This window comes from Protopterus annectens, chromosome 1.part2, assembly GCF_019279795.1.
Source record: "Protopterus annectens isolate FY-2018-M chromosome 1.part2, PAN1.0, whole genome shotgun sequence".
Classification (NCBI taxonomy): Eukaryota; Metazoa; Chordata; order Ceratodontiformes; family Protopteridae; genus Protopterus; species Protopterus annectens.
In genome coordinates, this window is record NC_056727.1 from 704,333,935 (window position 1) to 704,361,737 (window position 27,803).

Genomic DNA, 27,803 nt, shown 5'->3' on the forward strand with positions numbered 1-27,803 from the left:
ATTCAGATATTAAATTTTGTCTTAAATATTTATTTCCACATTTATAGGGCTTTGCAGAATTTTGGCTGAATATGCAATTATGGATATTTTTCTGATTTTTTTTTTTTATTATGAGATAATTAAACTATTTTTTTTCTTTCACAGGTGTCAGCATTGAGTTTCTGTGTTCTCCCAGACCTGAAGAGCCTATAGAACATGTTACATCCTGTTTACAAGCTCTACATACCTTGTTGGAATCCCCATGTGCCAGAAGTCATATTGCTGAAGATCAGGTAACACTCCAATGTATATTGCAACACTTCAGGGTGTGATACTGTATTCACTATGAAATTATTTCAGGATTTCTGTTCAGTAGTCTTGGAGATTATGTTATACTGATTTGTCCAGGTATAATGTATGAAATGTTACATACAGAACGGTGCTGATACATCACTATTTCAGATTTTTCTCCTACTTAAAGTGAAAAGGGACATGAAGGATAGTTATGAACAAGTTGAGAACCTTATTTCTGTGCTCTGGGGTCTTTCTTTTGAAAATGTTAAGAACACAACTGTTCAGTGTATTATCTATGTAAAATAAAAGAAAATCTAGCACAGGCTAGTTTTTATCTGTACCCTGTACATTTGTTGTGAACAGGTAAACACAAGGCCTTTAAGTTATGACTACATTTAGTCAAAATAAATTGTTAGGCAGATAGAATTACTTTAGTTAATCTTGGCTGCTCAGTCACTACAAATCCTGAAAAAAGAAAGTCTTTAAATGTCATACTTTTGTCATTCAGAAAAGAAAACCACAACTGCTTGAGGACCATAGGATCAAGTAAATCTGAAGACCATGTGTGCCTTGCCAAATACCATCCTTAAGATGTAACCATACCTCTCAAAAGTTCAGATTTTTTGCAGAACGTCCACATTTTTGGTCTATTCCTCTTAAAATTTGAGATTTTCTTGCCAGTCACTAAATAATGACAGATATTTCAGTTTCAGACTTCATATCCTTCAGAAAATGCATGCCAACACAAACCCTGTTATTCTAGCAAGTTTATAAGAGCAATATTTAAAATGTGTTCCTATTTTTGGACCTTTGTCCCCCCCCTCCATTATTTTTGACTTTAATATTTCTTGTGCTAAGCAGTTGAGAGGTATGTGTATAACCCAACCTGTCTCAGTGGTGCAAAGGAATAAAACCCTAACTGTGACCCAGATGACCCAAGATCAGTTAGCAGCTCTGGAAGCTGGAAGAGAAATTTTCCTGTCGAGAGATGTGGGGTATATATTATTCGACTCACCTAGGAAAGATGATTGTGATGGCTTCTCCACTGTGATGACCTGGTGCTCCAAGGGAGCAGTATAGGCCTGTCTCCCTGACAGCATTGCAGGGGAAGGGATGCTTGCTGGCATGACCAACCTGGTAATGGTAGCCTCCTTACAGAGGTGTGTTAAGGAGCAGGCACTCTTCTGTATAGGGAGCACAGGTGGGTCCCCCATGGTGATGCAGAAACCAGTGTCACCAGCAGGAGGCAGGTTTAGGGCCACATAGCAGAAATGCCCCAATTGCTGCCAGAATAATGGTTTTGTGACTGGTTTTCTCACCTCACTGGGAAATAATGCATCAGGAGTGGCTCTTGTTCCTTGAGAAACTAATGGACTAATGGGCTGATGAGTTGCAGAGACCTGATGGTTTTCAGGCAGTGTTGGGGTGCCTGTAGGTCATATTGACAGTGACAAACATGGAGATGCCTACACAGTGTCCCTCATGTCTGAAGGTAAAGCAAATGCCAAATCCAAGTATGGAGAGAATGCTATCATTGCACTGAATCCAAGTCTCATTTGCTGCATAGACATGGGTGGATTCTAGATGCCGGAGAGTGTCAAGATCAGGCGGTTTGTTGTTAAGACTTCTGGCATTGAGATGGTCAGAATTAGAATTTGTAATGTCACTATTTACAATGTTGGAATGTCCAGTAATCAGACTGAGGACAGCAGGGGCTGTGGCCCTGAGTACAAACCATTGAGAGAGAGATGTAGGCCATCTCTAGCAAAACAGGTTGAGCTGTCTTCTACCTCCTAGGCTGATGCCACCAACTACATGGCCAGCTGTTGAAGTCAATTATCTTGTATTGGACGGTGCAGTGGTGCAGCAGTAGCGTTGTCGCCTCACAGCAAGAGGTTCTCCAGTTCGATCCTTGGCTGGGGTGCCTTCTGTGTGGAGTCTGCATGTCCGCCCTGTGTTGTGTAGGTTTCCTTTGGGTACTCTGGTTTCCTCCCATGTTACAAAGACATACTTCTGGAGTGTTTCTCCCCAGGCCTCCGCTGAAAATCGGCTTCGTTCCAAGTTGAACTTTCCCAGTTAACAAATGTTAAATAAATAAATTAATAAGTAAATATTGGTATTTGGACATAATTATGGGTGAAGTTAAGATTCCACTCAGTGGTAGAGCCTTTCCTGCAAACTAGCACATGGATTCCAAAAAATGTCATGGTTCCTTATTTAAAGAACATGGTGACTTTCTCTTTTGCTGACTTTTATAAAAGCTTCAGTTATTTGAATATTGCTCCTGTCATATAAGATACATCTCCAAGGAAAAAGTCCATACACTGATGTTTCCTCTTTCCTAAAACTGGGCTTCTAATAGAGGACAGTGCTTTATCCGCTTTTGCTCCCTTGTCATGGTTCTTACTTCCACTCTAGGTAAAAACCTTTAAGATAATATTTCAGTTTAGATATTCTTTCATGAAGAAGCTATAGTTCAGGATAGCTTTCCAGTTTAACAGGTATTCCCCATGACTTTTAATTATCTTTAAGAAATTGTTATATACAGTGCCATTTTGGTAGAAATTATTTTCTGTTAACTGGTTGCTCTGTAATTGAGGTGGCTGTACTTTTTTGTCATCTCTATGCATACCAACTTGCATTGTATTATTGTACTTCATTCTTGAGTGTTTGTTCTGCTTTAGTTCTTTTTAAATGCTTATATTTTTGTTTAAAGACAAACTTTATTACCACATGAAGAAAAAAATTAGGTTTTGTTTTGTTTGAGATTTAGAAACAATATTCAGATATATTCACAACAGTCTAACAAATTCAGTCATAATAATGTACAGAAGGAACATATACCTCAGCAGAAACATTGACCTGTGATGCAGTATAAAGCTGGCAGTCTCTGTCCTTGACATCTCCAACTGGGTATCAGTTACTGCACATTAATAGCTATGCAGCCATTTGCTGTTGTATCTGTCTCTAGCCCACTCATCTGCGTCACAAAATTCAGTTTCTGTAAACGTTGTAACTCCACTATATTCGGGGGGGGGGCTTTCTTTGCTTCCACTGGTGATGGGTTTTTTGGCTTATTAAAATTAGCAAGTGCAACACTCATTCCACCGTAGCTCATTTAACACTTAGAGGAATCTTGAGTAAGAGTGTGTCATGCTCTAAGTACAGTTCCTCCTATGCATAAGGCTTCTAGGATATCCCTATTTGGTGCTTATACTGCTCCAGTTTCAGACATTCCCAAAAGATATGTCTCCAAGTCCCCACTATGTCCCTTTGTAAATACAACACTCACTTAAGACCTCTGGGCACATAGCACTTAACTTCTGTGAGGTATAGAAATACTTATGAAGACTTTTCCAACTATAAATTAATTTTCTGATATTTGATATCTTCTCTTATCCCACGTTAGATCTTTCTCAGAGTTCACCCCCATCCCTGTGTGGTTCTCCAGTTCTGCTTCAGTTTCTCCTCAGCTTTCTTTCCTGTCTTACACAACTCTGTATGTAGCTCGATCACAGTATATTTATTATCTGTAATCTCTCCATTATACGCCGCACAAAAACTACACACCATGAAACATCTAAACTGCCTGGTAGTCTAAACCTTTTTTCAGTCACCTTGTATACCAAAAACTCTACTTTCTTGGCTTTCCAAGATGACAGCTCTACCAGTGTGAAAAACAAAACTGATAGATAAGGGCCAGTACTTCTGCCTGTTTTAGTAATATTCAGTTACTAGCTATAAAGTACACTGACTGGATGCCAGCAAAGAAGAAACTTAAGAGATCCTGAAAGAAAATCAATCACAAAAGGTGAAGAGAAAACACTGACTGGGAAGAATCCTGCAGTTGTTCAGCAAAAAAATAGTTCATGCTCCAGTTTACATAATTTAGAGGAACAAATAAGTGACATGTGTTCAAAGTTGATTAAAATAAATGAAACATTGAAGGAGTATATCAATTGAAATAACAAAAGGATGGAAAAATGGAAGAAGCTTTAAACAGCTATTCAAATGAACTAATAGAAGTGCAAAAATCAGAGGTTGAAATGAGGAAAAGGCAGGCTGAGTATGAGACTGCTCAAGAAGAGCTGTTTCAAAACATTGTAGAGTTAGTGGTCAGTGCACGCAGAGAAAAACAGAGATTTTCTGCTGTAACAGAGAAACTTTAAACAGCAGACTGGATTTATTTTATAAAAGCACAAATAAGTAACTGGACTGGCATTCCACAGCAGGATCTGTTAAGTGAAAGGGCACATCATGTGTATGCTCCAGACCTGGCCATGAGAAAGTAGCCGGTACATGTATTAGTAAAGATACAATTATAAGAGCAGAAAGAGTTGATCCCAACAAAACTCTAGCAGAAGGGCAACATCTTAAAAAAATGGAGACAGTAAAGTGTGGAAAATGGTAATTCACTGTATACCAGGCAGAATAGAAGCAAATTTATCCCAGCAATCAGGGAATGTCGAGAGGTAGACGTGAAATTCAAGCTGCTGTATTTAGCTGTCTTCAGAAGATTTTAATTTTTTTCCTGGAGGATCAAAGTCATTTTTTGATGCAGAACAGAGTAACGAGGAAATACAAAAGTTTGTCCAATAAGGGATGAGCCATCAAACAGAAGGGGACTCTGCTTCTTATTTTTCTCATGGTAAGGAATATAGAGAGTTCATATAGTGAAAAACCTTGTCAGTGTTCCAAAAGAAAATGCTTGAGAGACAGGAACAAAGCACAGGAGTTGATGGGAGTATCTTGAGCTTGAACCAGAATATGGGGTTGGAGATGGAGATGGATAGGAAGAAGACCAGCAACACTGAAATTAGTAAATAAATGTTACACTAAATCATTAATCACATTTCTGAAATATAGCTTTACAAATAAAAATGGGTGAGAAAATTGGATTTTTATTGACTTTGTTAAAACTTGTTGGGCAACTGACAGGCATATGACCCATCAATGTTTAGAAGGGCACTAAAGGGGAAAAAAGAGGGAGAAAAAGGGAAATGTACCCAAGTAAAACAGTTTTTGTTCTTAACAGTATTTGTATAAAATACTTCATGATATTAAATTGTATATATATTGTAATGTATTTTCAGTGATTGTTGTATGTGATAAAGATACTAAAGTAAACAGGTGTTTTTTTTTTTTTTTTTGTTTAGTTTTAAGAAATGAAGACATTATAATGTAACAAGAGAAGGAAAGCTGGACAAAAGCATGTTTAAGTCAATAAGTTGTAATACTGGGCTTTTGTGATAGAGAATGGGGTGGAAATTTGTACTGGTCATAATATATGTAGAAATGAAATGTTTTCTTTTACTTTTGCATAGGTGAATGTATGTATTAATGCCCTTGGCTTAATCTAATACAAGTTTTTTATGAATGAAAGTGGATTTTAAAAAATGAGACTGCAAGGTAATAAATAGTTTTTTTTAAACAAGTAAATGTTCAGTGCCAGTTGAGAAATTTAGAACAGAGGGCAGCTCTATATTTTGTTTTTGCTTCCATGGAAACAAGCTGACCGAAGGTGAGGACAGTAAATCAAAAGGTCTGGACATTGTTTTATTTTGAGAATGATAAAATTAATGGGTACAAGGGCAAGCATTTCAATAAAAGGGGTTGGGGATGGCATAATGGTTAAGGTGTTTATCTCACAGGCACAAGGTATAGGGTTCATAAATTCATAGGCGTTTACTAGGCTAATGACCACAAGGAGTCTTTTTTTAAGCCTATCCATACTTCCCAAATCTCTGACAAGTTTTCATACCATTAGTAAATGTAAGCAGGGGCTTGGGAGATTAAATATTTACAAGCATGGGCCTGAGAAATTAGCTATTTACAGGCTGCCTCTGTCCATTAGAGACACGTGTCAAACCAGAGTTGAATTTCCTGTTCCCCATCCAGTTGTCCAAGTTACAGTTGAATTGTTTTAGGGAGGAACTCTGTTTCACATGGATGGGTTAGTTCCGTGGAAGGAATAGTCTCTGGGATACATACATGTCTGTCCAGCAGGTCCTGTTTATATCACAGGCAAGGTTTAAGTCGTTAGAACAGGTAATTCTGATGCTGCTTGTTTTGCGGATATGGAGGAGATTCATCAGGGTGGGAACTGACAATGCCTTGTACATTAGACATAGATCTCCCTTTAACAGCCTGTAGGAGACAGAATACAGGGATAGTGCCTTGAGATGGTCTGCATAGATCATGTTAATTACACCCTGTATTCTTTTAGTTAGGAACCTCTATGGACGTTCCATTTGTTGGATGTGCCTGGTTAGTTACATACCAAAGGGGACATTGTACACAGTGGCAAGTCTGATAAAGGCTGAGCACAGTGGAACAATGACCTCCTTGGACATAGATGCCATACCTTTGTTTATAAGTTACACAGCATAGAATGATTTTCTCATTACGGTAGACACATTTATTTATTCATTTTATTTACTGACATTTGTTAACTGGGAAAGTCCACTGGGTCAGAAACCCATTTCAGTGGAGGCTCAGGGAGAAAAGCTCCAGTTGCATTACAAAATTTTTCAACAAGATAATATTTACAGTAAAAAGCAATGTACTAAAAGTTCATACAGTTTCCTAAGGGATTAGTAAAATGCAGAGTAGAGTGTTTTATACATTTAGCTTAGATGTTAGTAATACACGTACAGTATTTTAATGGCATTCATTATATGTAGGGAGAAAAGTACAATAGATGCACTCATAATAAACAGTTCATTTTACAATCATAATGAACAGTTCATTTAAGCACATCATTACATGGAAGTTTAGACTTATAGTCTAATAATGAATTGTAGAGGAAAGACAGTGAAAGGTATGCCTTGCCTGATGTAGAAAACGGGATGTAGAAATTATTACTTGAAGTTGAATGGAATCATACTAGTCAGAAAAATCTTAGAATTAGTTTACAGTGATCAATAGTGCTGGCCACAAGGACAGATTTGATTAAGAAAGTGGCTTTTTAGGGCAGATTTGAAGGATTTTACGGAATCTAGTTGTATAATAGAGAGGGGTAGGGCATTCCATAACTTTGCTATGGAGTGGGGATACAAGCATTGTCCAGCTCTCCTGTATGGTTTGGATATGCTTAGCTGCTTATTAGTAGAACAAGGATTCCAGAAAGGCATGTAGGATTGTAGGATATAATGAAGTGAAGGGCAGTCTTCTGGGTTGTACACTAGTTTGTGAGCAAGAGTTAGTTGAGTGTAATGAAGGTAGTGAGGGAGTTGAAACCATTTCATTTCCTTAATGGCTTGACAGTGGTGTTTACATTTGGTAGGCCAGAGGCAAATGTTGTGATTTTATAACAGCATGATTTGTAATTTGTTACTTTGAGAAGTGTGAAGGTTGGTAAAGATGGGGGAACCATAAGGGAGGGTGTATGCAAATTTTATTTTTGTGGGTTTATCCATATAGAGTTTGTCTGTAGAGTTTGCTCAGTTTAGAATGTGTTTTTTTATTGTATTATTTATTTTACATTTGTTGACCGGGCTAGTCTAGCTGGATATATGTCCATTTTCAGTAGAGGCCCGGGGAGAAAAGCTCCAAGCAATGGCAGAGACAAAATACAATATATAGTAATAGTTCCAAGAAAGACAGTATATAGTTTATAATTGAGTTTCAGTTAGACTTGAACAGAGCAGTATAGTAGGATATGCTAAAAACAAATACATAGAGCAAGCATTTGAGAGATAGCAATCAATAGAAATAATTAAAAATGTATTCTTTCATTACCACAGGAACACATAGAGCAGTAGAGTAGAGGAGTATAGAGAGCACAGGAAGGGGAAAGAGGTGTCAGTCAGGATTAGAGCAGGGACAAAGCCAGTGAGTTTTAAGGTATTCTTTGAGTAGCTTTTTGAAAAGAAGAGTGGAAGTAAGGGTGGTAAGTTCATTAGGAAGCTGGTTCCAACTTTTTTCTACTGTGTTGGAAAAAAGTGAGTCCCCTGCTTTGTTGTTGGATTTAATAGTGGAAACTAGTAGCTTATTAGCTGAGCGAAGTGTAGTAAGAGTTTTGTAGGGGGTAATCAGATTAGTGAGGATTGGGGTATTATTAGGGTGATAAAGAATCTTATGGGAGATGACAAGTTGTTGGCAAAGTAGTTGGTTTTGCAATTCTAACCATCCCAGTTGTTTGAGGTTGTGACAGTGGTGAGTTCTAAAGGGGGTGCCAGTGGCAAATCTGGCTATGTTATTGTAACATGTCGAAAGTTTGGAGAGGTTGCTTTTAGAAAGATTGGTATATATTGCAGAAACATAGAGTAGGGTAGAGATCAGATGGGTCTGGGAAATAGTTATTCTGGCAGAAGGGGTTAGGAAGGGTTTGAATCTGTAAAGGGTGCCAAGTTTTTTGTTAACAGACTTTATTGTAGAGTTAATATGGTGATCATAGCTAAGGTAGTTATCAATTGTTACTCCCAGTAGATGGGTAGTAGTATCAGGGGATATGTTAGTTCCATTGTTAGAGGTTAGAGTGAAGTACAGTTGAGGTGACTTAAGAGTAGGAGCAAAGAGCAATAATTTTGTTTTTTTTGGGGTTCAGTAGGAGACCATGCTGCAAGAACCAGTTTTCAGCACTGTTAAATATGGATTGGGTGAGTGACTGGAGAGAGGTTATGGACTTGGCTGAACAAATTAAGGTAGAATCGTCTGCATATTGTATGCAGGTGGCTTGTGGAATTGTGGTGTGTAGATTATTAATAAACAAAGAAAAGAGAAGAGGTCCTAAAATAGAGCCTTGAGGTACTCCAATGTTCACAGGGAGGGGTGTGGAAAGATTATTATCCCAAAGTACAGCTTGATGTCTGTTTTCCAGATAGGATTTGAACCATTGTAATGCCTGTGGATCGATTGATTGGGCTTTTAGTATGTCAATAAGCAAGTTATGATTCACCATATCGAAGGCTTTTGAAAGGTCAATAAAAAGTGTAGATGAAAAAGTGTTATTGTTACGATTTTTGTTTATGGAGTCAGAAAAGGATAGCAGGGCAGTTGTTGTGCTATGGAATGGCCTAAAACTGTGCTGGCAGTTGGCAAGTAAGTTATTCTGGAGAAGGTGGTCAAGTAGTTGTCTGTGAATGCATTTCTCTATTATTTTAGCTATTGGAGAGAGTAAGGCGATAGGGTGAAAGTTGGAAAGTTCAGTAGATGGGCCACCTTTGTGTAGAGGGATGATGTGGGATCCTTTCCATATGGATGGGATTTTGCTTTCTGAGATTGTTCTATTTATAAGTATGGAGATGGCGTAGGCAATGGCTTTAGCTGCAATTTGCAGGAATTCAGCAGGAAGATAATCAGCAGAAGGGGTGCAAGGTTTAAGTTTTTGAAGGAGGTTGCAGATGAAGGATGTAGGTACTGGTTTTATATGAAAGGTTGGAGATGGAGTATTAGTGGTATCTAATGGGGAAGAGGTAACAGGTTGTAAAGTATTAGCTAGGGTTAGAATGGCTTTGGTAAAATAGTTATTAAAGGCATCTGGAATCTGGTTTGAGTTATGGTCGAAACCTGAGGGGGCAGGAGTTTGAGTGGCCTGGCTTAAGAAGTTTGTTTAAGCCTGACCAGAATTTTTGTGGTTTTTGTTGGTGGGTTTGTTGGAGGTGAAGGTAATAGTCTCTTTTGTCTTGGAGAATTTCTTTTTTGGTGGCATTTCTTAATTGTTTGAAGTAGAGGTGATCTGATGGATTTTTTGAGGCTCTCCATTTGGCCCAGATTTTATTTCTGAGGAGGATCTTTTGTTTAGTTAGTTTTGAGAGCCAGGGGGCAATTTTGGTCCTTATTCGGGAAGAGCGATAGGGGGCATGGAAATCTAGGATTTGAAGGAATCTGGTATTGAAGTAGGTCAGTGCCTCATCAAGATGAAGATGAAGCAATGGTGACCAGTCACATGCTTTTAGTTCATTTTGGAAGCTCTCTGGATTAAAGTGTTTTTTTTGGAACATATTAAGAATATTGTTCTTTGAAGGATAATTTGTCATCTATAGTAATGCCTAGTAATTTTGCTGTTTTCACTACTTTGATTTTAATCTTGTTTTGGGAGTAAATTTTAAAATCCCGTGGAGGTGGTTTAAAATAGTAGTAGTAGTATAGATTTTTTTAGGATTTAGTAATAGTTGTGCTTCATTTAACCAAGTTTCTATGGTTGAGAAGGCGTTTTGTGTTATTTATATGAGATCTTGTAAGTTGCTAGAGGAGGGTATGATAGTAGAATCATCAGCATATTGTGCGAGTGAACTTTGTAGGGAGACTGTGGTGAGATAATGGAAATGGGTTAATATTTTGTAAGATCATTAGTATTTCCAGCTTTATGCAGTGGGGTTATGATGGATTTCTTCCAGATTTGAAGGACTATGGATTCTGTGACGGATCAGTTAGAATACTGATGGGGTAGGCTATTGTGCTGGCACTACGTTTCAAGTATTCGGAGGGGAGCTTATCGGCAGATAAGGAGCATGATCTTAGTTTAGTTAGCATTTTAAATACTAGAGGGGTGGGTACTGGTTTTAGGGAGAATATTGGAGTTACTAGGGCAGTGTTAGTGTTTTCTTAGTGGAGTGAGGGATGTAAGCTGTGATTCACATGAGCTGGGTTTAAGGTGCTTATCTTGTTGTTGGGGGGTTATTAGTTATTGGTGGGGTTTCTTTTACAAGTTTAAGAATATTGTTGATAAAGTGGGAGTTGAAGATGTCTGCTGTTTGTTGTGGATCTTTATCAGGAGATGGTGATGGGTGGCCAAAGCTGTTAGCTAAAAAAACAATCAGTAGCAATGCAGTGTAGGCAAATTGAAATATATAAGGTTTAAAGTTTGTACAAGAGAAAGAAGAGGAGAAATGTATAGGAGAGAGAGAGCTAGATAGGTCAGACTAGTAAGAGAGAGCTAGAAAACAGGGGAGGAAAGGTCTAGGAAAAAAAAAAGGTAGACCGAGATCTGTTGGATACAGCGAAGGAGAAGAAAGGGTTATAGGTGAGTAGGAAGAGAGGTCATAAGGAGTGTGGAAGGGATACGAGAGGCATTGGCTGTGTACCGGGTGGATTAAAGGATAGATAGGATGTTAGCTTAAACAGAGTTATGGTGGGGGCTTGAGGGTCAATGAGTGTGGGGTGTAGAGCAATTAGAAGGAGGAACACATAGGTGGGAGATATTCATGAGTGCTGGTGGTGAGCAATGAGCAGTTTGGAAAATACACAAATTAAAGTTACTAGTTCAACATATGCTAAAATGTTGAGGCAGGTTGGGAACATTGCAATCCTGAGGATCAACAAATTCTTAAGATGCAAGAGCAGCTAGGCAGTAGTTCAGCTGGGTATATAGAGGTTTTAGCAGTATCAGGTGGAGGGACACTTGCCAGGGCGATTTAGAGAGCTTGTACCTAGAAAAAAGGGGACAATGAAGACATTAAGTGGAGGAAAAAAAGATTAATAGGAGGATTTATTGACTTAGATAGGAGTTTTTATGAGGGTGGAGGGGAAAGGAATGTATAAGTGAAGGTAGTAAAGTAAGAGGGGCTACAGTTAAGTAACAATACAGTTAGCTATATTCCTATTGCAACTGTATTACAAATTTTGTAGATATGTAGCTTTTTAGCTTATATTATCAAAGTCAGTCAAAATGTAGTACTTCACATTCAGAATTGTTTTTCTGGGACATGTAATCAATGAAAATGCAATGTGTCAAATGATTAGTAAGGCACTTTAATACTAGAAAAAAAACAACATAAAGCAGAGGCAGGGCAGTTAGCTAGATCCTATAGCAGATGTGGAGTATCATGTTACCGTCACAAGTGTATCGCTGGATACGGGAGTCCACACTGGTTATTTAACAGTAGTAATTTATCATGTATAATTAGAAGGAGTAGTAACCATTCAACCAATGTTTTGTTAAAAGGCAGTTACGTAGACACAATGCCATTAGAAAAGGTCTGAATGCTTGGGGATTTCAAAATGAAAATAAAATAAACATAGGACCCCTTCTTATTAAGTATGGCAATTTAGAACAGAAAGTGCTATGGTAACAAGCTATTTAAAACACTATTACTCCATGCTAAATTACATGAGTTACTGATAAACCAATGTAAAGCAAGCAGTTCTTTATGGGAAATAATGCAAGTGAAATCCAAAGAAAAACAATCACTCATATCAAACAATAAGACAGCTAAGAGCATTCAGCACTGTAGCACTTCCCTGTCCAAAGCTAACTTTGTTATACAAGTTAACATCAGTTCTGAAATCTTCTAGCCTAGAATATTAAAACAGGTGACATCAAATTTGGAAACCTCTATGGCAGCTCACAAAGCGCTTAAACATGTTGCGTATTTGTTTCTATAAAGGCTGACACACTAGTAATGTCTTTCGACTTTTCCCGGTTAGGGGTCGCCACAGCAGAACACCAGTCCTCTTATGATTGGCAGTAGATTTTTTTTTTATGGTGCCGAGGTGCCAGCCCGATGCCCAACCATCAAAGAAGGCACACCCATTCACGCATGCACCTAGCTGCATGTCTTTAAACGTAACTCAACTGTGGGGAGGACATGCAGACTCCACACAGAAGGTGCACCAGCCGAGAATTGAACCGGAGAACCTCTTGCTGTGAGGCAACAACACTAACCACTGCACCACCACGGCCTGTAAAGTCTGACACACTAATGGTCATAAAAAGTAAAACACCAAAGGTACCAGTCACAGGTATTAGCACAGCATGGTATATCTTCTTTTTCTTCTTTTGGCTGCTCCTGTTAGGGGTCGCCACAGCAGATGAACTGTTTCCATTTCTTCCTGTCCTCTACATCTTGCTGTGTCATACCAACCACCTGCATGTCCTCTCTCACCACATCCATAAACCTTATCTTAGGCCTTCCTCTTTTCCTGTTACCTGGCAGCTTCATCCTTAGCATCTTTTTCCCAATATACTCTACATCCCCCCTCAGCACATGTCCAAACCAATGTAAACTTGCCTGTCTGGCTTTGTCTCCAAACCTTCCAACCTGGGCTGACCCTCTAATATACTTATTCCTAATCCTGTCCATCCTCTTCACACCCAGTGCAAATCTTAACATCTTCAACACTGCCACGTCAAGCTCTGACTCTTGCCTTTTTGTCAATGCCACTGTCTCCAACCCATGTAACATAGCTGGTCTCACTACCCTCTTGTAGGCCTTCCCTTTCACTTTTACTGATACTGGTCTGTCACAAATCACTCCTGACACTCTTCTTCACCCACTCCATCCTGCCTGTACTCTCTTCTTCACCTCTCTTCCACACTCACCATTACTGTGAACTGTTGATCCCAAGTACTTAAACTCATCCACCTTCGCCACCTCTACTCCCTGCATCCTCACCATTCCTCTATCCTCCCTCTCATTCACACACATATATTCTGTCTTAGTCCTGCTGACCTTCATTCCTCTACTCTCTAGAGCATATCTCCACCTCTCCAGGGTCTCCTCCACCTGTTCCCTACTCTCACTACAGATCACAATGTCATCTGCAAACATCATAGTCCACGGGGACTCCTGTCTGATCTCGTCTGTCAACCTGTCCATCACCATTGCAAATAAGAAAGGGCTCAGAGCTGATCCTTGATGTAATTCCACCTTAAACGCATCTGTCACTCCCACAGCAGACCTCACCGCTGTCGCAATACCCTTGTACATATCCTGTACCACTCTTACATACTTCTCTGACACTCCCGACTTCCTCATACAATACCACAACTCCTCTCCAGGCACCCTGTCATATGCTTTCTCTAAATCCACAAAGACACAATGCAACTCCTTCTGACCTTCTCTGTACTTTTCCATCAACACTCTCAGAGCAAACATCACATCTGCAGTGCTCTTTCCTGGCATGAAACCATACTGCTAATCACTAATCATCACCTCCCTTCTTAACCTAGCTTCCACTACTCTTTCCCATAACTTCATGCTGTGACTGATCAGTTTAATCCCTCTGTAGTTACTACAGCTCTGCACATCACCCTTATTCTTAAAAATCGGTACCAAAACACTTTTTCTCCATTCCTCAGGCATCCTCTCACTTTCCAAAATTTCATTAAACAATCTAGTTAAAAACTCCACTGCCTTTTCACCTAAACATCTCCATGCTTCCACAGGTATGTCATCTGGACCAACAGCCTTTCCGTTCTTCATCCTGTTCATAGCTATCCTTACTTCCTCCTTGCTAATCCACTGCACTTCATAATTCACTATCCGCACATCATCCAACCTTCTCTCCCTCTCATTCTCTTCATTCATCAACCCCTCAAAGTACTCTTTCCATCTGCTCAACACACTCTTCTCGCTTCTGAGTACGTTTCCCTCATTATCCTTTATCACCCTTACCTGCTGCACATCTTTACTAGCTCGGTCCCTCTGTCTAGCCAATCGGTACAGGTCCTTTTCTCCCTCCTTAGTGTCCAACCTTTTATACAACTCTTCATACGCCTTATCCTTATCCACCTCTGTTTTTGCCATGCACCTCATTTTCTTATACTCTTGTCTACTTTCATCTCTTTGACAATCCCACTTCTTCGCCAACCTCTTTCTCTGTATACTCTCCTGTACTTCTTCATTCCACCACCAGGTCTCCTTGTCCTCCTTCCTCTTTCCAGATGTCACACCAAGCACCTTTCTAGCCATCTCTCTTACTAGCTCTGCTGTAGTTATCCAGCTATTCGGTAACTCTTCACTGCCACCAAGTGCCACTCTTAACTCTTCCCTGGACATCACCTCACAATTACCCTTTTTCAATTTCCACCATTTGATCCTTGGTGCTGCCCTGACACTCATCCTCCTCTTCTTGATCACCAATGTCATCCTACAAACCACCATCCTATGCTGCCTAACTACACTTTCCCCTGCCACCACTTTACAGTCTCCAATCTCCTTCAGACTGGCCCTTCTACATAAGATATAATACACCTGTGTGCATCTTCCTCCACTCTTGTATGTCACCCTATGCTTCTCCATCTCGTTAAAATACGTATTCATCACAGCCATGTCCATCCTTTTCACAAAATCCACTACCATCTGACCTTCTGCATTCCTTTGCTTAACACCATACCTACCCATCACTTCCTCATCCCCTCTGTTCCCTTCACCAACATGCCCATTGAAATCTGCTCCAATCACCAGAACTAATGAATTTTGATGAGCTACAGAAGAATAAAATATACAGAAAATACCTTCATGACTACTTTAAATCATGGTATACAGAAATTACAAGAAAATACTTCTTCCGAAAATGTCGAGGCAACACCACCCAAAACGCTTTAGGAGTGCTCAGTAGGGGCCGATGGAAGAAAAGAGAGCTCCAAACAACAGAGAACTATAAGATGTGTAAGTCATCATGGGAGAGAGAGAGTAATATAGGAGAAAGAGAGGAAAAATCCAAAATGTGGGAGGAGACTTTAGTCTGGAATCACTTGGCCATATTTGAACTGCTTCTTACTGAAATTGGTACACCTTGTTTGCTATAGCATAGACTAGATCCAGGCCTGCTGAATCTAGCTTTGTTTGTATAATGTAAGCACTAATCCAGGCATTCTTTAAAGTATTCAATTGTATTTATTACTGCTTGGTAGTAACTTGATTAAAGTGTAGCTATCATTCTAAGTCTTTTGGATTAAGCACTTGGGCTTCAGACCAGTTGTTTTACATTAGGAAGGTTTGTGGCCTGCACTGTGGTGGCAGGACAGGTAGCTTACGTCCTTCTAAGTTGGGAACTGCTGATTGAGGGCTCAGTGTCTGTTGTTCTAAAAGTGTATTAGTTCTGGTTTAAGCACTTGGGCTTCAGGCCAGTTATTTTACATTAAGAAGGTTCGTGGTCTGCACTCTTGTGGGAGGAGAGGCTGGACTCTGCCCTTCTGAGCTGGGAATTTCTGGTTAAAGGCTTATAGTGCCTGCATATTTGAACTTACTGAAATTGGTACACCTTGTTTGCTGTAGCATAGACTAGATCCAGGCCTGCTGAATCTACCTTTGTTTGTATGCTTGTTGTTTGTTTGCTTGTTATTTCCCTGAAACGCTAATTCCACCTAAAACGCGGCTTTTCAGTGCTTCTGTGGATCCCTAGTGATATCTGCATTGCTTACTGTACTTATTTCCTTGTTTCACTTGAAAGAAAGTTACTGTTTGTCATTTTTGCAATTAAGTTACCTGTAACACATTGCATTTAAGTTACCTGGCACTTGCTCACTAAGTCAGCACTAAAAAATTAAAAGCACTACACCCTCACAAACTCCCCTTGAGTACCTTGTTCCCCATTGGCCCTTTTTTCAATTATAAAGGAATTCCCAATACTATTCTAGCATGTCCAAAGGTCAGTTGTCAATCTCCTCTCTGGTCCAGCTGGTGAATCTTGAGGCAATATTACAACTGCCTCATGTACACAGACAACCCTCTCCTCCTCCCAACAAATTCCAACACATGTGAGAGATGCAACCATATAGCCAAACTGGAGGCTAAGCTCTCTCAACTCAGTACTGGCGTAACCAGTCAGGAGGAGAAGGAAACCACACTCACTACAATTCCAGTCTCACATAGACCTACCACGACAGCAAACAAGCACATAAACACACAAAAACATACTCGGAGGCTCTAAATAAAAATCTGCCTAAGCAGCAGAGACCTCCAAAGCAGACACCCAAGCAACCGCTACCCCAAAACAAAACACATGCAAAACATAGCTCACAAAGCCAGTGTGCCGAACAGTCACAGCCCTTAAGGCTAAACAACACACCTGATACACTTGTAATTGGTGACTTTATTGTCAGGCACACTGACGTCCCGCTCACCGGGCTGAACAAGGAGAAGGTAACGGTGAGCTGCCTGTCGGGCGCTAGGATCCGCCACATAACACACGCACTCAGGTCACTCCAAGGCAAGTACAAACATGACTCAGTCATTGTCCATGCTGGTGTGAATGACCTGAGACGTACCTCCCTGGACTACATGAAAAGAGACATAGAGGAGCTCTCTGAGCATGTAGAACAGGCCGGTATGACCCTGACCTTGAGTAGCATCTTACCCTCACCAAGAATTATGCCACAGTATGAGGACAAGATGCTCAATTTCAACAATTGTCTTAAGTATTGGTGTCATTCAAAGGGGATCCAATGCCTGTCAACCTGGGATGACATGCTCGACAAGCCACAATGCTTCACTAGGGACGGCTTGCACCTGTCACCCCTGGGCTTTCGGATATTGGCAAAGGCTCTTGCTACCCCCATAGTGCCTTTTTTAGGCAAGGCTCAAAAGACAAACCCACCTCCATAGGTATCACAAGGGATAAGAAACTAAGAGTAATGCTACTCAACGCCAGAAGTCTAAACCTCAAGATGCACACACTCGAAACTCTCCTTAGCATGGAGAACATCGATATCTGTGCAGTAACAGAAACCTGGTTCAAGGCTCCCGAGAGCACCCCAGCACTACTAGGTTATACCTCATACCATGCTTTTCGGCCCCAAAACTTGGACCGAACCACAAAAGGAGGGGGAGTATCAATATTCGTCAAAGATACCCACACCTCCAGGTTGGTGGCACAGCACGAAGCATCAGAGACTATCCATGTGCAACTAACAGTGGGTAAAACTGCCTTCCAGTTTATAGCCTGCTACAGACCACCCTCCCAAACCCAGGAACCCCACTTGGCCTTCCTGAGAACACTAGAAAATATGAAGGTCTCTCCAAACACCATTATATTGGGCGACTTCAACTACCCAAACATAGACTGGTAGCATTACTCTAGCTCCAGCACCCTAGCCCAAAGGTTCCTAGAATTTATAAACTCAAATGCTATGAACAACTTGTTACCACTCCCACAAGAGGGGAAAACATACTGGACCTGATCATCACCAACATGGGGACTCTATGCTCCAGACCAGAAGTGTATCCCTCACTGGTAAGATCAGACCATAAACTAATCTCAGTGGATATTCACATCCCGACCCCACCCCCGCCCAGAAAACCACAGTGAAAAACTTCTCTAAAGCAAATTTTACACTCCTCAAAACTGAGGTGGAATCCTTCAAAGCCCCCGGGCCTGTGGAAAATATGGCCCAGACCGCAGAATCCTTTATAAACGCATTCTGTGAACACCTTCAGGAATGCATGGATCATGCAATCCCAAATAAAACCAAGACCCAATCCTCCAAAGGCAGGCGTCCTGTCTGGTGGACCCCAGCCATAAACAAACTATACAATAGAAGGAGGAAGCTACTACATGATAGAGCAAAATCCCAAAAAGGGAAGGCATCTCTGATCAGTATTAGCAAAAAACTACGGGCACTCATAAAATCGTCTAAGGCCAGCTTCGAGAGAAAAATTGCACAGGACACTAAGGATAATTACAAGGCTTTCTTTAGTTATGTTAGGAACCTGGGTGGTAATTCCCAGATATGCTCAGAATTAGTCCAAAATGACAAAAAATACACCGAATCCACAGACATTGCCATCATCCTAGCTGACAGGTTCAGTGCAACCCCCCCCCCCTCTCCACCAAAAGGGTGAATATCTATCCCAGCAGAGTACTGCCCCCCGGACATCTCAGATGCTCAGGTAAGAGCCGCCCTCTCCAAAGCAAAAAACACAGCATCAATGGGACCGGACGGTGTCCCGGGCTGCGTCCTACATGAACTCCAAGAAGAGCTAAACCCAAACATAAAACTACTGTTCAATCTCAGCCTTACTACAGGATATGTACCCAAACAGTGGCGTACAGCAACAGTGGTCCCTCTCCACAAAGGTGGTGCCTCAACGGATCCTGGAAACTATCGCCCCATAAGCCTGACTAGCTTGGTCTGCAAAGCTATGGAAAGGATCATCATGGACCTCATAAATAAAGATAATGGGGACCTACAGACACTGGATCTTACCCAGTTCGGCTTTGTTAAGGGCAGATCCTGCCTCTTAAACCTGGTTGATTTCTTTGAAACAGTCACCAAGGCCATTGACAAGGGGAAGGTGGTCCACACAGCCTACCTTGACCTCACAAAACCTTTGATACAATACCCCACTCGGGCATTATAGATAAGCTCACCAGCTTAAATATAAACCCCTATGTCACTAGATGGGTTGCAAACTGGCTCAAGGACAGAACCCACATGGTTAGAATTGCTGGAGCCATGTCAGACTCTAAACCAGTTACAAGTGGTGTCCCACAAGGCTCAGTCCTGGGACCTCTCTTGTTCGGTATATATTTCTTGGAGGTACAAGCAAACATGGAAGGACTGTGGCTGACCAAGTTCGCAGATGACTGCAAACTGGGCGCCATAATCGACTTTCCAGCCGACACAAGCATCCTCCAAATGGGCCTCATAGAAATAAACAACTGGTGCCAGAGCCATGGCCTCAAGCTAAATGCCAAAAAGTGTATAGTTATCCCCTTTGGCAAAAACAAAGTGCCCACAAATTACCACATAGGTGGTAATCCATTAAGTACAGAAGAAGTAATTAGGGACCTGGGGACCCAAGTTGATAGCAATCTCTCATTTGACAACCACGTGGCCAAAGTGGTTAGAAAAACATTTTATATAGCCCACCTAATCATGAAGGGATTCACATCTAGATCAGGGGAGGTCATCGTGCCTCTTTACTCATCCCTCATCAGGCCCATAATTGAGTACAATGCCCCTTTTGGGATGTACCTTACCAGACACCTGCAGCAACTGGAAAGACCCCAAAAGTATCTCACCAAGAGGATCAAAGGGCTCAAACAGATGCCATATGCTGCCCGGTAAAAGAAACTCCAGCTCTACTCAGTGGCATACCGCCTGCTCAGAGGCGATCTGTGCCTGATATATAAAGCCATGTCCAACCCGGAATTAATGGACATGCTGCACCTCAAAAAATCCAAATCCCATCGAGCTACGCGCTCGAGAGACTTGAACCTCAGCACTGAAATAAATAGGACATGCTGGAGGGACAGATTCATAACCCAGAAGCTCCCTTCACTCTGGAATAAAATCCCAGTCCAGGTTATGCAGAGTCCCTCATTGACTCTCTTCAAGAGGAATCTTGATGAGTGGATGGGAGATCGTAGGTTTACCCCGGGTATCACTTCTGTGTCACTGTTAGACAGAGGCACAGTATACTAACCTCGAAAAAGGGCATAGCAAAATTAATTTAAAATGGGTGGCGAAAGCCAAACACACTCTGGCTAGGCTTATAAATGCCCTAGGGCAGATAGCCTAGTATGAACCTATGAAGCTGTTAGCTAAAAAAAACAATCAGTGAAAGCAAGACAGTGCAGGCAAATTGAATTATATAAGGTTTACAGTTTGTGAAAGAGAAAGAAGAGGAGAAAAGTGTAGGAGAGAGATTTAGGTAGGTCAAAATAGTAAGAGAAAGCTAGAAAAGTGGGGAGGAAAGGTCTATGAAAAAAACATTGGTAGCAGCATTACAGAGACGGAGAAGAAAGGGTTATAGGTGAGTAGGAAGAGAGGTCATAGGGAGTATGAAAGAGACAGGAGAGGCATTGGCTGTGTACCAGGTGGATTAAATGATAGATAGGATGTTAGCTTAACCAGAATTATGGTGGGGGCTTGAGGGTCAGTGAGCATGGGGTGTATATCAGTTAGAAAGAGGAACACCTAAATGGGAGGTATTCACATGTTCTGGTGGTGAGCAGTGAGCCATTTGGAAAATACACAAATTAAATTTAGTAGTTTAACATATGCTGATATGTTGAGGCAGGTTTGGAGCATTGTAATTTTGAGGCTTAGCAAATTCTTTGGATGCAAGAGCAGCTAGGCAGTAGATCAGCTGGGTATACATAGGTTCCAGCAATATCAGGTGGAGGGGCACTTGCCATTGCGATTTAGAGAGCTTGTACTCTAAAATGTTGAGGTAGGTTAGGAGTATTCTAATCTTGAGGCTCAGCAAATTCTTTAGATGCAAGAGCAGCTAGGTAGTAGTTCACCTAGGTATATAGAGGTTTCAGCAATGTGAGGTGGAGGAGCACTTTCCAGGGCGATTTAGAGAGCTTGTAAGATAAAATGTTGAGGCAGGTTGGAGCATTGTAATGTTGAAGCTCAGCAAATTTTTTGGTTGGAAGATCAGCTAGGCAGTAGTTCATCTGGGTATATAGAGGCTTCAGCAATATCAGGTGGAGGGGCACTTGCCAGGGCGATTTAGACAGCTTGTATCTTCACAAGTACTATATATCCTGGCATACAGAAATTACAAGAAAATACTTCATCCAAAAATGGTGAGGCTGCACCACCAGAAATGCTTTAGGAGGGCTCAGTAGGGGCAAAGGGAAGAAAAGATGGTCAAAGGCTAGATTACTGTCTGTGTGTGTCCCCAAGTCCCTGACATTTGGGTCAACTCTTAGGTTTGTGATAGTCACTAGGGGTAGATGACTTCCTGAAGGGATACTGTTATGCATTGTTTGGCATTTAGTTTTAGTTTGTGGCTCTGACATGAGTTATTTTCTGTGTCAGCCCTTCCTGGAGAACATTTGTGTCAGTGGGGATTCTGACTGCTCCTAATTTGATGTCATCTGCAAATTTAGTCAGCCAGAGGCCATTGACACTGGCTTTGTTTTCAGAAAAGTAATTGCTAATAAGAAGCAGTCCCACAATTGATTCCTGAGGGATTCCACTTGTGACTGACCTCTTTATAGAGGTGGGCTTCCCAGTTCTAACTTCCTGGGACCTGTCCTTTGAGTCAGCTGGCAATCCACTGGGTAACATAAGGAATTGTACATAACTTCCTGAGTTTGTCAGCAATACCTGAGTAGGGTATTGTGTCAAATGCCTTGACCAGTAGGTAAGTAGGCATTGTGAACCGTTTTGCCCTCATCCATTGCTTTGGTGACCTCCTCAAAGAAGTCCACCAGGTTGAGTAGGCATGATCTACACTTGATGAAACCAAGCTGGATTGGGTCCAATGTCTGGAGGTTTCCTATGTCGTTATTGATCATTTTCCTAATAATTCATTCCATGGCTTTGCGTATGAGACTAGTGAGACTTATGGGTCTGTAGTTTCCAGAATGTGTTGATGGCCCACCTTGTCCACCTTTGTGCAGAGGGATTATTGTTGCTTTTCTCTATTCATGAGTCAGGAAGTCTGTTTGGAGGCTGCTTTTAAATATCAATTCCAGAGGGCCTGATAGGTCATGTTTAATGCTATATGGAAGGCATCCTGAGATATTGATACAGTGCTCTCAGACTTAGACATACCTTTACACATCCTATCATAATCAACATGTCACCACCATCTACTCTCCTACCAACCCAGTCATATCCCCACCAAATACCTCTACAAACATCTTTATTATTTCACCACTCCTTTACAGAAACTTTACTACCGAACGTCTCTCATTCAAATATGTACGTTCACAAAAAATTCTAAACCTATTACACAAATATGCTAGACTAGTTATTAAACTCATTAACCTATTTGTAGTCATTTCAGCCTAGATTAAAAAAAAGTGGTGACATACACCCTAATGCAGGCCCTCAACCCCCACAGCAAATACCCCACGCTTCTTACATCCCATTCCCTCCAAACATCACTCATCTCCCACACAGCAACACAGATCTCCTTATCTTAAACATGAACCTAAGAAGCATACTAAACAAAATTTCTGAATTTCATGCAACCCTTACCCACTACTCTTCAGATGTAGCAGTACTATCAGAAATCTGCCTAAAGCCACACAGACAAGACTCTGAGATCCTAACCCATGGGTACAATATTCACAGGCTTGATAGGACTCATAAGAGAGGTGGTGGCATAGCCATAATTTACAAAGATAACCTCAAATTGGAACAACTGGTAACTCACTCCCCAGACCTCAAGAATTGTGAAATTGTAATCTCACGCCTCCAAATAAACTGTAATAAACACATCATTACCATAGGTGTTTAGATACCTACCTGGCAACAACCCAGCCAGTATTGAAGACCTCCTTTGCTGGTATACTTCAACACACAGTCAGGAAACCATAATAATGGAGGATTTCAACATAGACTGGTCAACCTGCTTCTCTGACAGTCCCTCCAGTTTTATTAAACTTTACGGTTTCTGTCAAATTGTACAATCCCCTACCAGGATGGACAAGCACAGTAAAGAAAACAATCATTAGATTGGACTTTCAGAAGTAAACCCTCCCCCTGCTATCACTCCGGCTGTCTCCCTGACAGCCTTAGAGATTACCTATCCTCCTACTTGCTTAAGTAGAGTATTCGTCCCCCTAAAAACATTGTCTATAAATTCGTACATAACATATTTAAAACTCCCCTGCAAAACTGTGACTGCTCCCCTCTGAAATACCTCCACCTAGACTCAGCTTTTCAATATTTTAATGATAAATTCATCAATATCTTAAACAGCCTAGCCTCCCTAAGAAAAATATGCAATAAATCCAAACATATACCATGGCTCACTAATGACATCAAGAAGCTCCTCAAACTAAGATATAGAGCCTGGTACTACTGTCAAGAGACCAGAAATGAATTATCACTTCTCAAATATCGTCAAATTCGTAACCTCACCAAAAAAGAAACTAAACAGGACAAAAAAATTTACCACACAACAGTCCAACAAAAGCACCAAAATAACCCATAGAAATTTTGGCATGCCATCAATTTCTTCTTAACAACAGGTCAGGCCACAGCCCCAGCTCCAACCACAACCAACTCTACTGATAGTATTGCCTCCGAATTTAATTCTCAGTTTATCAATTCTATCCTATCCCTTGTAAAAAAAAAAAAAAAAAAAAAAAACAGCAGCACTACCCCTCTACCCATACCAACACAAACAATAGACAACCTCAAATCCTTCTCAGTAAAACCAGTACAAACCAACACCATAAAGAAATTTCTTTACAAACTAAAACCTTCATAGCTTCATAGGTGTTTACTAGTCTAACAACAGCAAGGGCCTTTTTAAGCTTAGCCATGCATCCCAAATCTCTGACAAGTTCTGATACCCTTGATAAGTGTAAACATGGGCTTGGGGGATGAAACATTTACAGGTTACCTGTTTGCATTAGAGACATAGGTGCCAAACCAGGGATGAATGTCCAGTTTCCCATCCAGTTGTCCAAATTGCACTTGAATTGGGTTAAGGAGGAACTCTGCTTCACATGAATGTGGAGCCTTTTCCATAGATTGGGTAGTCTCTGGGAAACATACCTCTCTCTCCAGCAGGTCCTATTTATATCACAGGCAAGGGTTAAGTCTTTAAAATGGGTAATTCTGATACTGTTTGTTTTGTGAATATGCAGGAAGTCCATCAGAATGGGGTCTGACAATGCCCTGTATGCCAGGCGTAGATCTCCCCTCAAAAGCCTGTAGGAGACAGAATACAGGGATAGGGCCTTGAGGCAGTCTGCATAGGACATATCACGTACACCCTGTATTCTTTTAGTGAGGAACCTCTGTGGACATTCCAGTTGTTGGATATGCCTGGTTAGGTATATACCAAAGGGTGCATTGTACTCAATGATCTGACGAATGCAAAATACAGTGGAACAATGACTTCCTTGGACTTAGATGTCATACCTTTGTTTATAAGTTGTGCAACATAGAATGATTTCCTTACCATTGTAGATGTAGACATGTGATGATCAAAGGCTAGATTGCTATCTGTGTGTGTCCCTAAGTCCTTGACTACTGGGTCAACTCTAAGGGGTTTGTTGTCAGTTTGATAGTTACCAGGGAAGGATAGTATTATGCATTTCTTGACATTTAGTTTGCTCATGGCTCTGACACCAGTTATTTGTCTGTGTCAGCCCCTCCTGGAGAGCATGTGTGTCAGTGTGAGATTCAATTACAGCACCTAATTTGCAATCATCTGCAGATGTAGTCAGCCACAGACCACTGATATTGGCCTTGACTTCTGAAAAGTAAATGCCAAAAAGGAGCGTCCAAGGACTGATCCCTGAGGGACTCCACTTATGACTGGCCTCTTTGTAGAGCTGGACTCCCCAATTCTAACTTCCTGGGTGCTGTCTGTGAGCCAGTTGGCTATCCACCGGGTAACGTACGGGTTTGTACCTAACCTCTTGAATTTGTCAATGATGCCTGAGTGGGGTATTGTGTCAAATGCCTTGTCCAGGTCAAGGTAGGCCATGTGAATGATTTTGCTCTCATTCATTGCTTTGGTGACCTTCTCAAAGAAGTCCACCAGGTTGATTAGGCATGATCTGCCCTTGACGAAACCAAACTGGGTTGGGTCCAGTGTCTGGAGGTTTACTATATCTGTATTGATCATCTCCAAGATAATTCTTTCCATGGCTTTACATATAAGACTAATGAGACTTATAGGTCTGTAGTTTCTAGGGTCTACAGATGGCCCACCTTTGTGCAGAGGGATGACTGTTGCCTTTCTCCATTCATGAGGCACGAAGCCTGTTTAGAGGCTACAGTTAAATAGTAATTCCAGAGGCCCCGATAGGTCATGTTTCATGCTGTTTAAAACACATCCTGTGATATTGTGTGGGCTCATTGATGCGGTGTTCTTGGTGTTAGAGAGAGCATTAAAGACCTGTTCCCTAGTGATAGTAGGAGGAGTTATATTTGATGATATTTCCTGAGGGAAAGTTGAGGGGGAGAGAGGGGTAAAGTTGGAGCTGAATTGATCAGCCTGGAGGTTTGCTATGTCTTCTGTCTCAGTATAGGTGGCTCCATTGATAATGAGCTCTGCACACAATTGTGAATTGCTTTGAGGTTGTGGACATAGCTAATGCTTTCTGGATGCCCTTGGCCTGGGAGGCCAAACTTGCCTCAAATTTGGCTTGGGTAGACTTTATTTGTCCTCTGAGTTGTTTGTTTAGTTTGAGTTTGCTTTTATCCTTCTGGGTGCTGCACCTCCAAATTTTGCCATGATTTTCTTCCTCCTGTTATACATCCGATTAATTTTGTGATTCCAACAGAGGGGCTTGTTTTTTGAGTTAGTTCTGTACTTCCTCTTGGTGAGTTCATTTGCCTCTATGCAGATATTAACATGCTTGTACATGGTTTCTGTGAGCAGTTCTGCATAGGCAGAAGTGTTCTCAGGGTTTATAGGGGCTTGAAATTTTCTCAGGTTCTCACTTAATAGCAGAAGGTTAGCCTTAGAATAGTTCCTGAATATTCGTGGTTGAGCTGGGGATCCATGTTTTATTTTTACTTCAAAGGAGACCATTTTGTGTTCTGACCTTACCAGGGATGGCATTACAGTAGGGGTTGTGCAGCACTCTCCCATATTAGTGAGGACCCGATCCAGTGTGTTTGCACCCCTGGTTGGTATATTGACTATCTGGTCCAGGGCGTTTGTGTTTACAAAATCCAGGAATCTCTGTGCATGTACGTTTGATGTCCTATAGGATTCCCAGTTAACAGTGGGGTAATTAAAGTCACCCATGAATATGGTATTGGGTTTGATGATTAGTCTCTCTAATAAGTTTATATGCATGGTATGAGTTTCCTGGGTCATACAGGGGGACCTATATCCTGCAAGGAAGTTGTATTGGATTTTACCTATGATGATTTGAACATGGAGCAGCTCAATTACATTGTCCTCTTTGACCAGCTTTGAAGTATATTTTTTTATGTAAATAGAGACACCTCCACCTTTAGTCCCTGCCTGTGAAGTAGCTGGTCTAAATGTGTGGAAGGCATTATAACCTTGCACTCTTGGTGTGCTCTCCATGGCTTTAAACCACTCTCAGAGACTGCACAGACATCAGCAATCTCTAGGGTAAAGAGATCTTCAAAGGGTGGCTCCTAGCATTGAGCAATAATACCTTTAGATTTTCTTGGTTTTGATTTGCTATGTCGGAAGTACTTTCAGTCTGGCATTGCCTAAAAAAGACACTATGAGGAAGACAATGTTTTAGCTAATATTCAAAAGCCTAAAGGGGAGAGGTGCAGACCATCCTTATCAAAGCTGTGTGGTCTGTTGACCATCTCCTTCCATGCTGACAGATATTGCAACCCCTTTGAATGACACCAGAAACTAAGTCAGTTATTAAAGTCAATCATATTTTGTTCGTATTGTGGCATCATCCTTGGAGAAGGTAAAATGCTGCTCAATGCTAGGCTCATACCAGCCTGAGACATATAATCTGAGATCTCTGTGATGTCTCTCTTTATATAGTCTAGGGAGGTATGTCTCAGGTCATTTACTCCCACATGGATTATGACTGAGTCATATTGGTAATGGTGGTCCAATGACCTGAGTGCATGCATAATGTGACAGATCCTAGCCCTGGATAAGCATCTGACCATAACTTTCTCCTTACTCAGCCTGGTGAGAGGGATATCAGTGTGTCTCACGATGGAGTCTCCAATGACTAGAATGTTGGATTGTGTGTTAACTTGCCTTATGGGCTTAGAGGTAGAGGCTCCATGAGATGTAGCTCTATGTGTTGATGTGGGTGTTGTTTTGAAAGAGTGCATTTGGGGCTGCTGAGGGCATTTCTTATGTGTACCTTGTCTAGGAGGTCTTTGCGGTGTAGGAAGGTTACATGTAAGTGCCTCAATATATGTGGGTCTATATGTCTGCTTTGAATTATGCGTGATGGGTACAGCATGTGTA

At 41.1% G+C, this 27,803-nt stretch overlaps 1 protein-coding gene across 3 annotated transcripts in view; it reads left to right on the forward strand.

The window, feature by feature from the left end:
- Positions 1-27,803, forward strand: part of HEATR5B (HEAT repeat containing 5B) — a 2,176,461-nt gene that overhangs the window by 1,800,240 nt on the left and 348,418 nt on the right. For all 3 annotated transcript variants that reach the window (XM_044058540.1, XM_044058533.1, XM_044058548.1), the window contains exon 30: positions 145-272. In XM_044058540.1, coding sequence (XP_043914475.1) covers positions 145-272 — 128 coding nt within the window. The remainder of the gene's footprint in view (positions 1-144; positions 273-27,803) is intronic.